This window comes from Podarcis vaucheri (genome assembly GCF_965113315.1).
Source record: "Podarcis vaucheri genome assembly, chromosome: 8".
In the NCBI taxonomy this organism is placed as follows: domain Eukaryota; kingdom Metazoa; phylum Chordata; class Lepidosauria; order Squamata; family Lacertidae; genus Podarcis; species Podarcis vaucheri.
In genome coordinates, this window is record NC_138766.1 from 28,016,262 (window position 1) to 28,030,972 (window position 14,711).

The following is a 14,711-nucleotide window of genomic DNA, read 5'->3' on the forward strand; positions in this document are numbered from 1 at the left end:
CCTCTGCCATGCTTATTCCAGCTCAGCCAGCAGTAGCCTCACAGCCAAGTGGTGTTTGGATCTGGTATAGTTTTACATCAGCTTAACTTACACTGGCTTGCTTTGTGTATAGGATGGCTCCCTGAGTCTTTGATGTGCGCTGAAGACACTAACATTTCCATTTCTGCTATATCTGACAAATTCCTTAGCCTCTTTAGGTTTCCAGGAATGCTCTGTGCCTCAGTCTGGTGATACCACTTTATTTATTTTTAAAAAAAATCTGTTGAACTCTCTCTATACAGTATATATATATTTAAATGTGCACAACCCCTGTCCTAAATATAAAAAGCCTTCAAATTACAGAATGTGATTTCTAACACAAAACCTTTGTCACTTAATGGCATTTCTGAAAATACTTGGGAGATTTGCAGAGACACTGGGAGTTTTTGTCTCGTGTTATATTCCACGGAAATAATTATATTATGTATGATCAGACTTCTTTCTTAGCTTTCTACTTAGATTGCAAGATCCTGCTACATGAGAGGGTTCACCAGTTCAACCCTGGTATCCCTGCAGGACCTTGTACCCCCCAGAAAGTTGACTCCAGAAAGTCAAAGGACCCTGTGGACCACCTGTTTTGGGGGGGACTGTGGAAAGGGCTGGAAAATTGTGAAAACTTCCCACCTCTGAAGTGGCTTCTTTTTGCAGAATGGGATCTTTGATTTCCTAGCACTAAGGGAGAGAGATATTCATGTTCTCTTAACATACCAGCTTGAAGCTTTTATAGGGGTTTCATTTCAAACCCTGCCTGGTGAATACAGAGATTTTGCCTTCTCTGGATGAAGCCACGGCCTTAGAGTAACTGATCCACTTCCTAAGGGTATGTTATATCCTAATCTGCCACACTCTACTCTTCCACTCGAGCTATTTTAGCAGAAGATGTAACCTTTGCCTGACTTGCTTTGAAACACATATCACAATTTAATAAATAATGGGATTGTAATAAACTACATTTTGAAGGAAGAAGACAAGTTAATGCTGAAATCTTAGATGATATAAAAAAATATTCATCCCAGCATTCTAAATCAAACTTAAATAGAGGTTTATGATTTGAAGGCTGGTTTCTAAATATGTGATTAGGTGTTGCTTTTCTCTATCTTATCCAGAGTTTAGTTGAAATAACTTGACTTCCAAACTAGGAAACATTTTTATTTGGCATTTTGTTCAAGGAGTCTTTCAGAAGAACCATTAAAATATGAAGAAAGTGGGGGTTTTTTGGTGGTGGTAAATTGCAATGGATATTATACTGGATAAATTCCAGCACATGGCTAATCAGGGTATTTGGTTGAAAAGAAAAGTATTTTGCAAAAGACTCTTATTTTGTTTCATTGTGATGTAAGTTCTTTTACCTTCCTCAGTGGAAGCAATACTTCCCTTAAACTGTATCAGTAAGCACAGAACTGCATCCTGATAACTGACTCACTTTTTGAGGATATGAGGATATTGAATGAAATCAGAAAAGTGACATGAAGGCATTTTCTTCTCCCTTTTCATGTCAGGATGTTTTGTTTGCGTATGATTAAAGTCTCACCACTGCAATTGGAAGTAGTAAGCTTTGAACAGCGGTATGCTATACAGAATCTCATATTTATAGTTTACTTGTCTGTTGGGACTCTCATTTCCCTACAGGCAAAGCTGGAGGGAAGCAAGTGTGAGCCAGAATTTCAGGCACAGCTTCTCACATCCCAGTTCTTTCAGTCTTAGGACATCTGGGAAAAGAACTTTATTTAAAACCAAAGTGATTAAGAAAGCAATTTTACGAACTTTTACAATATGACAAATGTAGCAGTTCTGAGGGTTTCAAGACAAGATCCAGTTAACTTCAGTTGTATAAAACAACCCTGTTTGAATAAGGTCAGTTTAAAAAAAAAATAAAAGAAGTTTGGCTGACAACATTTGTTTTGTATAAATAAGATGTTGCATACTGTATACAGATCTCTAAAAAATACTAATTTCTTGCCAAATTCCTGGTCATCTTGGCCAGAATAGGTGCCATTTGCTGTAATAGGAAATGGTATAACATTAATTGTTGCAGACTATTAAAGAAAAACAAAGTTTGAATAAAAATAGCTTTTCACTGTTTCTACCAACTGGAAGAAGGCTGTTTTTGAATATGCTATCTTGGAGTTCCTTGACTATGCTGATCTATGTTTCAAAACTGGAAATTTAAAATCACTAAAATGTCAGTAAATTGTTCTGAGCTGACTATAAATGTTTTTGAATCTGTTTCAGACTTTAAATGAATAATGCCATGCGGTTTTTAATCAAAATGCATTTTGCGACACTTGTTTGTCAGAAGACCACATTTGATTTGGCTCGATATCACCCTATTTCCTTATTGGAACATTGTTTTCTTCCAGATACTCATTTTCCAGAACCATTTTTTTAAAAAAACAAAAAAATGTAAAATATAATCCGGTAACCCATTTCTAAAGAATAGGATTTAGCAAAAATACCCCACTAGGTTTGAGACATCAGGTAATTGTGGTGTGTTGTTTTTCTCCCCCTAACAACCATGAAATGTAGTAGGACCAATTCTCTTGGCAAAACAAAGTTTCTTGCATCGAGGGCTTGAAACTTCATCAGTGTTTAAACATTATTTAGATATAACAATTATTTTACAAAGGCTACTTCTAACATGAGCAGCCCACCCACAGTGTTGACGAGAGAAAATGGCATGCAAGCCACCCAGTGAGACTGATGTAATTTTTTCATCTTTGCTTAAATTATAGTCACTAGACCAGATAATGTAGAAACTTTTTTTTTTTTTTTACAGGCAGCCATCAAAAGAGCTAAAAACATTCACCTTTTTCTGGTAAATTAAAAATAAGTCACAGGTTTGAGGGGGGGGAGTAAAATGTCTAATACATCTTATTGTGAGTGAAAGAGGCAGGGGCATATTTTTGTCAAACTGAAACATGCTTTAGTATTGGATATACTATGTTAGGCATGAAGATTAAACACAATTAACGGCTTGATCTCTCATAATTTAAACATTTAACACAGAAATTCTTACCCACTCAGGTCCTTAGGTTCCTGGTTCAGGATCTACTGAAACGAGTCTGTGTTGCTCAAAACTCTGGATCCGAAGAAAAGTCAGAGCTTGTAATTTGATAAATTTCTTAAACAGAATCATTTAATGGAAAATAATAAGGGCACCCTGCTAGTCACATTTTCCTAAAAAGTCCAATTATCTGTTTATTATTTCTCTTCCCACCAAAGAACAAAATCTGTATTTTGATGCTCATAACAATGGCATTAAAAATTGTGTTTGCTTCATTGTATCCTTCTGTAATGAAAGGAATGTATTGTGTGATGATCAAATTGCCTACAAGGCTTAGGTAGAACTGCAAAATTCAGCTCTGTAGCCAAAGCAAACTCTAAATTCACCACAATGAAGTCAAAGAATTTGGTCTAAGAACTAGGGTTGCCTTAATTGTACTGTGGTTTCTACCACATTAAAAGTCTTAAGTAATCAACACTTATAAAATATTGATTCAGTACCTTCGGTTTTTTTTTAAAAAAAATCTCTTACAGATTTAATATGCATGTTTGTATGTGTTAATGTAGCTATAATTAATCACTATAATTAGCTTGACAGATACATAGTTAAAACTCATTACAAGCTACTCTACTTTCCATTGTAAACAACTTATTTACATATATGTTCCAATTTTTATGTTTATTTTTAAAAAGGAGCAAGTAACACTGCAGATACCTTGTTCCAGGAAGTTTTGGGTCGCAAAGACAAGGCAGATTCAACAAGAAATGCACTCAATGTCCTCCAACGCTTCAAATTTCTTTTTAATCTTCCATTGAATATTGAAAGAAACATTCAAAAGGTACTTGTTATTTTAAGATACAGTACAGATATGGTTTTTACCTGCATGAACACTATATATTTCTGATGGCAAATCTTTTTTCTTTCTTTTTTGTATTTTTCAAGGGTGATTATGATGTAGTCATTAATGACTATGAAAAAGCGAAGTCATTGTTTGGGAAGACTGAGGTTCAAGTGTTCAAAAAATGTGAGTTTTGAACTTTAAGAAAGTCAGTTAGGAAAGAGTAACAGCACAAGCTAAGAAGCCCTCTGTGGCATTTAATTTCTGTTTCTGCGAGGCATTTTGCAATGTGTGGAATAATTACTTGAAACAACAGTGCAGATTCCACCTGAGAAGTACAAGAGAATGTACATTATTCTGTACTGCATATAGCAGGAGTTTGTCAGTCCTTTTGCTGTAATGTAACATGAAACAGGTTGAGATTTGGGGTGTCTTCTTTTGGTATATTTGCATCTTTTAAAAAGCTATGGAGTTGCAGCCTGCAGTTTTAAAAAATACTTTTCTTGCAAATCTTTCCAGGCTAAAATTAAAATATAAGTTGCTTGTGTATTTGCCTGAGTGCGGAAAAAGATTCTGAATCCTAGTACGAGTTCTTTCTTGATTCTCTAAAAATACATTGTTGCATATTACATGTGGTTTTGATATTCTGCAAGGTACATATTTCTAGATCTGTAAGTAAACTATCATTTCAGAGTGAAATGAAACTGGAAGAAATTAGTAATAAAACAAATCAAGGATTTGACTGAAGAAGTAACAGAAATTCCAGTTTCACTTTCTACTTGTAGTTAGGCATGAAAAGCAGAGAACTAACAAATGTAAGAATGAGGAAGAAAATTATATGAAGGTGATAGTAGTAGAGATAACTCACAAATTATGCACATCTAACTTTCCTGTATTCAGCTGTATATGCTTGGCAATTAAAAAAAAAATGTCTGGGGAAAAACTTTGGCAATCCCATCCGCCATTGAACCCAATGTGTTTTGATTATACACAGTTTTGGCTTTTCGCTCTATCACCAGAATATACCCCTTTGTAAGTTGAGAGTCACCTGTGTAATATCTTGCTTTTTTTGACTACTAAAAGTTTTGCTTAAAAAGCTTGAACTAATAAAGGTTTTGTTTAAAAGGTTTAGCTTTACATATGCATAACATTCTATGCTAAGGAAAACCAAATTTATCCTCTTTACAACCATAGATTATGCTGAAGTTGAAACACGAGTTGATGCATTAAGGAAACTGCTTTTGGATAAATTGCTTGAGACTCCGTCAACATTACATGATCAGAAACGCTATATAAGGTGACATTTTCACGTTTTTGTCTTTTATATATGTTTTTTGTATCGATGGGAATATTTCTTGGATAATACCTTTTTCTTAACGTAGTAATGTGTTACCATAAAATAATGGCAAAATCTCTATAATGTTTTTCTACTGTAGTGTTTTGTGTGAAACATTAACATCAGATTACATTTAATAGTTTAGATAAGTTTGAAAAAGTCTCTTTCCTGATTCATTTTTTCAAAGTGTTTCTGACGTTGTGTTTAACTGGAAACACAACAAATATTCAACACTTAGATCCTGTGTTGTTTCATTATAGAATGCATTATTCTAATACTAGGCATACTGGTTTTATGGTTGATTTTGTGCAATGTAAGAGGTGTAAAGTAGCTTTCATCTGAAAGTGCGTATTAACAATACCTTTGAAATGGACAATACTGAAATTAGGAGAAGTTAATTATAAAAACACTTTGCAACCTTTGTATTGCTGTGTCCTTTAACACTCATTTAATTTCACCCTTTCTTTTGGAAGACACATACAGAGCTTTGAAAACACGTATGCAGCTAATCAATATTTTTCCTGCAATGCAGAGTATCTGGAAATTTGTACAGTATACAAGGCATCTTAAAGGAGCTATATATCACTCTGGGGGCAGGAAGTTTTGGTTTCTCTTGTTGTCCAGTTTATTCAGTTGGCTATATTTAGCTTGGATAACTAAATACGAATTTAATGGTTTTAGAGATGGATATTAAAGCAAATTATTTTAGCTTATGTCATTTTCTTTTAAAGAGGAGACAAAATAGTGCTGATGTTTTGTACCCACATTGACCGCTAGATGCTTCTGCACAAGTGATGGAGTTGAATGGGGCAAACAGGGATTTGCTGTTTCATCTGTTGGCCTTAATCCATCTTGTTTCCTGCTTAGAAGCAGTGTGCTATATGCATCCCTGCAGCAACAGAGGGCCCATTTTCATCATGATTTCTTTTTCATATTTTGCATCCTAAACTCTGAGACCCAGAACATTTGGCAAGAGCTTGAAATGATTCGGTGGGGCTTGTATTCAGGGCATTTTAAATTTGGCACCTAATTTAAGCCCCACTAGGATTGGTTCAAAAAAGTGAGGTTTTCAGGCAGTGTGTGCCTGCAAGACCCACTGGGATATTTGCTGGAACTGAAAATCCCCGAGTGCCTCTGATCACTGCTGAAGCAAGGGAATACCCAGTGCTGCCAACCTCAGCAGGGTTTTCAGGCACTGCTGATCAGCAATGTGTGTCAGGACACATTTCTAGACAAAATTGCACAGGTTTAATTATGAGGCAAACCTAAAGTTAATTTTGGGTGTCCTGAAGCCTAAATATCCACAAGTTTCTTAATAAGGCTCCTGTTGCAATGGTTGGAAATATTGCATACTTTATATATGACTGACTGGAAAGAACCTTGAAGAACTGAAATGCTGTTTTAGGAACATATAGGGTTTGGGGTTTTTTTTAAAAAGGAAGCTAGTAGCATATGCCTAACTTCATGTATAATGTCTGCCAGGTGCAGACAGGAACATAGATCGTCACCGCTAGTCCCCAGAGAGCACAGTGTGTCAGCCTCTCATTCACAGTAGCCGTGCGCAAGGCAGTGAGAATGGGGAAGAGACACTTGAAGCTTAAGCAGCGCTTAATTGGGTCAAAATCCCGTTCCAGTTGTGGAGGAGCAGACAATTCTGTACATCCCATCACCACACTTACTATGTACAATGGTACCTCGGGTTACATCGCTTCAGGTTACATACGCTTCAGGTTACAGACTCCACTAACCCAGAAATAATACCTCAGGTTAAGAACTTTACTTCAGGATGAGAACAGAAATCGTGCTCCGGCAGCGCAGCAGGAGGAGGAGGCGGCCCCATTAGCTAAAGTGGTGCTTCAGGTTAAGAACAGTTTCAGGTTAAGAACGGACCTCCAGAACGAATTAAATACTTAACCCGAGGTACCACTGTATGTCATAACACCAGTGCTCCTTGCAGCCAGCTGAATGCACCTATGTCTGTGCAGTTCTTCTCAATGAAGAGACAGAAGATCACACAATTTGGCCCACCCCCTCCCCTATGAGAATATTCCTGCTTCCCTTACTGTGTTGCATTATGAGCACGATGGAGGGGAATATTCCTGCTTCTGTCCCACAGAACAGGATTTGGCTCAGGTAAGCATCTGAATTAGGGTCCTATATATCTCCTCAACCTGTGAGGATGGATAATGAATCCTCTTGCCAAATACTCTAACTGCTCAGTTTGCTTAAGCCCCTGGAGCTGATGCAAGAGCTTAGAATAATTTTTCAGTGACTTCCCCTTCACTCCCCAAGAAATGTAGGGGAAGTGGTATCACAGCTGAGTAATACGGAAAGATGCAGTGAGGTAGAGTAGACAGTGGGAGGAGCTGCACCCCAAGACTCGGTGTACTAGCTAGAGACATATTTCATAATTAGCTGCTTCTTTTTTTCACCCTCTATTCAATTTTTTGATTTTATTTTTTTTAGGACAGAAATCTTGAATACTTGCCAGTGGGGAAAAGAAAGAAAGAATAAAAGTGCTCTGGCTTAACTATATCCCTTTATTTATATTATGTCAAACCCCGCAACACACATATACTGAGTGGGGATTTAAAAAGGCTTAAAACTTCTCAGCTTGCTTTGGTGTATTACTAGGATATGAGTGATATAGGTGCCCCCCCCTTTTAACATTACTATGCATTTGTAAATAAGGGGCTGCCTTTAGTTTATGTCTTGTAGTCTGCATCTAACACAGCAACCTGGCTGAAGCTGAGCAGGTCTTGTCACTGCCTGTACTACCTGATATAGGTGTAGTAAATAAGTTATCATTTGCAGTTATCATTTGCAGAGTCTACAGACTCCTATAGCCTTGGAAAATAGTGTTGCGGTATGAATGCAACCCCATATAAAAATGCCATGGTGTTAGCTAGAAATAACTGCCTATGGTAGCACAATCTGGCAAAACAAAACAGCAGACTGAAAGCATAATACCACAATGCCTCCATTTCCAGATTCACAGTGAATTTACAAAAACTCTTTTAAAAATAAAAATCAGTATTAATAACTATGTGCACATGATTTGTTTCTGTATTAGTGTATCTGTCTCTAGGCATTTACTAGTGAAGGTTTTTTTTGTATTTGGAAACTTAAAGCTAGGTGAATAGGCCACTTTTTTAAACGACTTAGAATGTTTGCATGTGTAACAAGCCTTAATCTCCAATTACCTGTGATTGGCTACCTTTCCATTTTGCTTGGGAACTGGGCCTGTCTTACTCAGAAGTCAGGATTAGTTGTACTTAAGCTGCAATCCTATACGTACTGTTTTACCTGGAAGTATGCTCGATTGCACTCGGTGGTTCTAAAATGTCCATGTCTAGGATTGCACTGTTAACTGGAAACAGCTGCCTTGGAATATTGCGAAAAGATGCACATTTAACACAAGCTCTGTGGCTGTCTTTCTGTTGATTGTAATAGTGACATAGGCTAAAGCCGTATCCCACTCACCTGGGGGTAAGCCCCACTGACTCACTGGGACTTACTCTTGACTGGGATTGCACTGTTAATTTTCAAATCATCAATTCTGTTTCAGAACTCTGGTTTTGCTCCTTTTTGCCCAGGATTGGGGTGGGTGGGAAGAAAGGGTAGTGATCCATGAAACACAGAAGCGACATGGATTGGTTTTGAATCCTCATTTATTCAGCATAATAATTTTGCAGGTATCTTTCTGATCTCCATGCAGAAGGGGACCCAGCTTGGCAATGTATCGCTGCCCAACATAAGTGGATTCTGCAGCTTATGCACAACTGTAAAGAGAGCTATATCAAAGAACAAAAAGGTAATTAATTTTTTGTTTGAAAAAGTGTCCTCCATTGAACCTGAAGACTGCGGTATAGGTTTTCCCTCCGCCGCCTCTCTCTCTCTTTGTATAGATTTCGCATACACAAACCTTTTCAGCTATTCAGTTTTGATCCATCTTATTTTACAAGAATTCATATTTCATATGAATTCTTACGATTCTTGAAACTGACAGGGAGAAAGATACAAAAACACAACTCCCTTCCTGGTAGGAATGATACCCAGTCACTGCTTGTCTTGCCATCCACTTTTTCTGGTGATCAAGAGAAGCAGTGACAGCTGGAGCTCCCATGAGAGCATTCCTGCTGATGTGCTCTTCTTCCAGGGACACAAAAGCTGCAAAACCTTTTTTTTTTATGGAAGAAGGTAGCTTGCAATTGAGGGACTGGAAAGAAATAAGTAACTGTGTCTAGGAAGAGATGTGAGTGGGTTTAAACAGTTTATAGTGCATTGCTGTCTTTGCTCGGACCAAGTGCATGATTAAGGCATGCCGAGTTTGATCTGGTTTTAGATCCTGGTTAGTATTAAACCACAGTTCAAGTAAGGGGAAACTGTGGTTTAAATAAGTCACAATGTTAGTACTGCAGCTGGGCATGCAAGGGCAATACATAAAAGTGGAATACGCAGGCTCTCTGTTTGTTTGGGGGCCAATAAAGCATGGTTTATCAGCCTGAGATCATTATGTCTGAGTTGCGCTGAAGACTCCCCAGAGTAGCAGAAATCTTAGTGCTTAGTGCTGATTTCTGCTGCTGGGGAAATACAGTAATATGCTGTGGCTCTTCTGCCTGATTACTGCTTCTCTTTTTGTCTGTTGGCATTGTGTGAGGAAAGAGGGTTTCAAACGGACTTCCCAACGCAAGTTGTATAGCACAACAAACAAGAAAATCAGGAAGGGAGTGCTATGCAGTTTAGAAATGAAGTCTTTTAAACATATCTGTAGAAAAGCCTTAACTTATTCCTAGGTATGCTTGATATCATGCTAGCTCCTACAGAATCTCTGAGCACTTTTGCAAAACGTTCAACTTTGATAGAAAAGTATGAATATCAAGCAAATTGTGAAACTTGTTTCTGTTCCTGGAGTAAAGATATGTGTTTGCTTTTAGTGCTAACGTACCAGTAGCTTTGCCTAAGTGCTCGGAAATCAGACAGATCTTTGCCCTTTCGTGCCTCCTACCAGACTTCTATTCACCTTGCAATGAATGATCTATCTTTGTTTGATCAGACAGACAGGCCAACAGGGCCTGTGTCAAAGGAGCCTTTTCAATTTGTTATCCTAGCAGCTGGTTCTCCTCTGTTGCCTTTGCATACTGTACATCTGGAAGAAGGCCTCTTGCAGCTGGGAGTTATTTCATCCCTAACTCACATCCCCTGTTCCTAATAGAAATATTCTTTTAACAGTGAATGTTCAGACAAAGCTTTAATGTAGTATCAGTTATGAAATTAAACTAATAATCATTATGCAGCTTGGCATTTGCTTCTTGAACTCTTGCCAGCTTAGCAGACTTTTCACAACTTTTGAGGTAGCTTACCTACTTCCGTCGGCCGCATCTTAAAATAGGACGGACATGACTACAAGTGCATTTATACCAAAATATTGCAGATCTTAAAAAGTATAATAAAGCTCAGCGAAGGTCAGTATTGGTCAACTGGGTTCTTGAAATTTGCAGAGAAATGTCTATATAAACCCTGTTCAAATTAAACCAGTTCCAGTTCCTCTGAATTTTATGCAGTTTAATCACAACCAGCGCTCAGAGGCACACTCTATTAAATAGATTTGGTATTGTGCAACTCTTTTCATTGGGGCTTACACAAGAGAGGTTCATCGTATAATCCATACTATGTCAAGGCATCTTAAAATAGGCCATACATAGGCTCCACACTGTCACAAAGCCGACCACAGCGTCTTACTAAATCTGTATGGGTAAATTCACTCTACAGCAATTTGAATTGGGTTTAGAGTAATTGCTGACCTCCTCCATGCTGAACAGAAGACAGCAGCAAGTACAGCAGCAGTTGAGCAGCTGGATCCTATTTCTTCCCTTTCCCTCCAGCTTTTAGCAGGTGCAACCAAAGAGGAGGCTTCTCACACGGCCCGTGAAATGGCAACCTTCCCTGAGCATATGAGGCAGAAGGTGTAGGTTGCCTTGTTTAAAACAAACAAAGCTCTAAATTGCATTCACTGTGGTGTTTTGCTAACCTAGACATACATACATCAGGAACAAATGAGTGGACTGCTCATTCAAAAATGACATCATGATGAAGTTCAAGGGCAATGTACAGTTATGCCTTCTCCTCTACAGTTTCTTCCTCAGAGTCCCAGAGGAGTGGCATGAGTCTGTGCGCCACTTGTATTGGCTATAACATGGTTTCCCAAACTTGGGTCTCTAGTTGTTTTTGGACGTCAACTCCCATCCCTAGCTAGCAGGACCAGTGGTCAGGGATGATGGGAACTGCATTGCAAAAACAGTTAGAAACCCTAGTTTGGGAAACCCTGGGCTATAGTATTGGTACAGTTCTTGCTCACCTCCACTAGCATTTAGAGCTTAGTCCAAATATTAAAGTAACATGGAGGGGGTTTTCCTAATTTTTCTTTTTATATGTAGTTTGTTTTATCTTCATTTTCAAAACTGCTCCATAATTTTCAATTCTTGACTGTGGGGGTGGAATATCCGACTAAGGCCTTATTCAGTGTACACCTATGAAAATAAATGTTAAGTAACTTGAGCCCATTGATTTTAGTAAGTCTATTCTGTGTTTAACTAATGTTAGATGTTTGCTGCAAGACTTTAGTTTTCTTGTGGATTAGACTCTGACCCTTAATTCTGAGCTTCCCCACATTTTAAATGCATAAAATTCTTAGGAGGGCACATTCAGGATTTTACCATTCACCTAAAGCACTAAAAGAAGGAACTCGGAAACAGTCTAAATATTAATGGCAGGTTTTACTTCAATACACTGCAAAATCTGGTAACTTGGGGGTTGTTTTTTTAAAAAAATCATTTATCAATCAATTGATAGATATTAAAACCACTTTGTTCAATACCAAAATGTGTATTTGTTTTAAATGTAAAAAAAAAAAAAAAAATGTTTCTAAAGTGAACTGAACTAGTTGGCAGTTGTGATAGCAAAAAGCTTTATAAATGAAAGGCATTTTTTTTTATTAGCAATATCTTTTTAATGTGCGCTTGATAAATGGCTCGTCTTAGTTTCCAAATATAGACAGATACAGGGAACAAACAGGACATTTAAAAATACATTGTTGATTCAAGTTAATTTTAAAGGAACTTCCTTAATTTCTTGCTTCGGCAAATTGAAAGTCTTCTGTGTGGCGTGTTTGAAAGGAATCCTATCCTCCTTGTGTCGGTGCAGGCTTTAGGCACTGCCTGTTTGGTCAACAAGCAACGGTGGGTGGTCGGGCTGTAGCTCAGGACAAGGGCCTGCTGTGCACAGGAAAAAATGTTCAAAGGTGTTTAAGGGCGGTAAGGAAGTCTGCTGCCCTTCAGAGAATCCAACAGCTATAGATCAGTGTTTCTTCTCACTATTGTACCCGTTAAGAGAGACCACGATATGGCGTGCAAAGCAAGAGAAAATACTGCAGTTTCATCATGTTGTGACATATCTGTAGAACTTTCATAAACTTGTGTACAGACTCTTATGCGTAACAGTTGATTTTTCTGTTATTTGATGGATTTTCCTTTATATAAACAAAGATCCGTTAGATAAGCCATGTGCTTAAAGCAAGATCACAAATAATTTCATTGGAATGTTTTTGCTAAAAAATCAAAAACAGATAGAACTAAACTTTACATTAGCTCTTATCAACCACGTTAAACCGCGTGTCTCGCTTAACGTGAATTGTGCAGATGAAGTTTTGGAAAAAATAAAATGTTCTGGGGAAACGAAATTGCAACCAAACATTTGTGCATTGCTTCTTAAAATATCAAAGCTTCCTAGTTCAAAATTATTATTCTTGCTAAACCTAGACTTCTAGCAAATTTATCTATAGCCACACTCTTAATAACTGATTCACGTTAATTTTCAGGGACCTGTATTGAAACCTGTACATAGATTGTGCAAATGTAAATTTTCCCAACACAGTTGCAGCTTTGTATAGATTATAAATTGCAGTCTCTCTAAACGCCATTTTAAGTAGCATACCGAAATGTTGAAAAAGATTCCTTTTAAAAGGTAAGCACTTGCTCTGTTTAAGGTCCGTTGGTTTCTCCATTGTTCACAGACGTTTTATGTTATTTTGAACGTGTCTTGTGTTTTCTTTGTTACTCTTAGTTTTGGCAAACGTATTTTTAAAAAAATAATCACAGCAATTTAGGAGTGTTTCACACACAACACACCTTCTTCCAGCAGATCGTGAGCCCCAAAATTTCCCCTCAATGCATGTCTGAAGTCTGAAAGCTACAATAACTTCTCCTGAATTTGGAGAAAACACAGCCAGCTAGATAGTAACATCTACACCCAGTGCTTAAAATCGCGGTGCATGGTTTTAAATGGCCACGCTTTTAACTTTTTGTTCTTAGTGAGTGAGGTTTGAATGCTGATTTGTACAAGAACTCATTTTCTCCCCTGGCTGCAATGTGTAGTCCTGAAGCGCTATCTCCTGGACAACTTGAAAAAAAGTCAGCTTTGCTAATGCGCTCCAGATGTTCATTAGTCCTGAGGGTATATGTGCTGTTGCCATTCCCTGCTCCTGTGTTGTACTTTCTTGTAATGCTAGACAACCAATTAAGAAATTAGTTTCATGTTAAACTTTCTTTTCCTGGTACCACTGCAAACTGATGATGTGGTTTCTAGTGGAACAAGAGCGTATTCTTTGCCCTGTTTTCTATTATTGGTGAATAAACAAACCATTGGTGGGGTTTTTTTGTTTTTTGTTTTTAGTGCAGGAGTGGCAATTTGGTGTAGTCATGCTCTCATCATATCAATCTAGTAACAGACAAGCTGTTTTGACCAATACTACAAAAGGATCACTTTTTGAGCTGGTGTATTTTTTTGAAATAACCATACCAGTATACTAAGCTATCTTTTTTATTATTATTAAAAAAATCCTAATTACTAGAAATCCTTTGAACTTGAAATAGGCTACAATGCATAAATGAGAAATGTGTTTTGAAATATCAAAAGCACATAGGAGGGGGGAAACCTATAGTTTTTACTCTTTCCTTTTGCAATGCAAGTTGAAACATTCTGGATTTATTTTTTTAATCAACTAATACTAAAATGCCAGGAAAATGTTTTTGATGTGAATATGCAAAGAAAGGGATAATGTATAGCTTTAATGTATGAAGAAGAGCGTTTGACCTGGAAAAAGCCATTCCAAACAGAATAATTATGTTTCAGTTTTGTTTTGTCTTACTATATTTTTCCAGTGATTTTCAGGAAATTTACAGATTATTTGACTTAGTTTTAAACAACAGAGCGAAAACCATATGTATGTAAAATGAGTGATTCAAAGCATTTAGAATTTCAATAGGGTTTCTAGAATACCCTTGTGAATTTTGGGTTGGGAAAGAAAAAAAATCATAATTAGCATGCTTTCCTTTTTGTTTGTTTTTGTTTGGTTTTCCTGTTTAAGAGAGGTTACGCTAATGCTAATTTAATTCGTTTAAAAGCCATTCTGCAAATATCGGTCAAATGCCCACACT

The 14,711-nt window shown here is 37.3% G+C and overlaps 1 protein-coding gene across 2 annotated transcripts in view; it reads left to right on the forward strand.

Moving 5' to 3' along the window:
• Nucleotides 1–14,711, forward strand: part of EXOC2 (exocyst complex component 2) — an 86,695-nt gene that overhangs the window by 21,454 nt on the left and 50,530 nt on the right. For both annotated transcript variants that reach the window (XM_082234272.1, XM_082234273.1), the window contains exons 8-11: nucleotides 3,736–3,881; nucleotides 3,986–4,067; nucleotides 5,076–5,178; nucleotides 8,913–9,031. In XM_082234272.1, coding sequence (XP_082090398.1) covers nucleotides 3,736–3,881; nucleotides 3,986–4,067; nucleotides 5,076–5,178; nucleotides 8,913–9,031 — 450 coding nt within the window. The remainder of the gene's footprint in view (nucleotides 1–3,735; nucleotides 3,882–3,985; nucleotides 4,068–5,075; nucleotides 5,179–8,912; nucleotides 9,032–14,711) is intronic.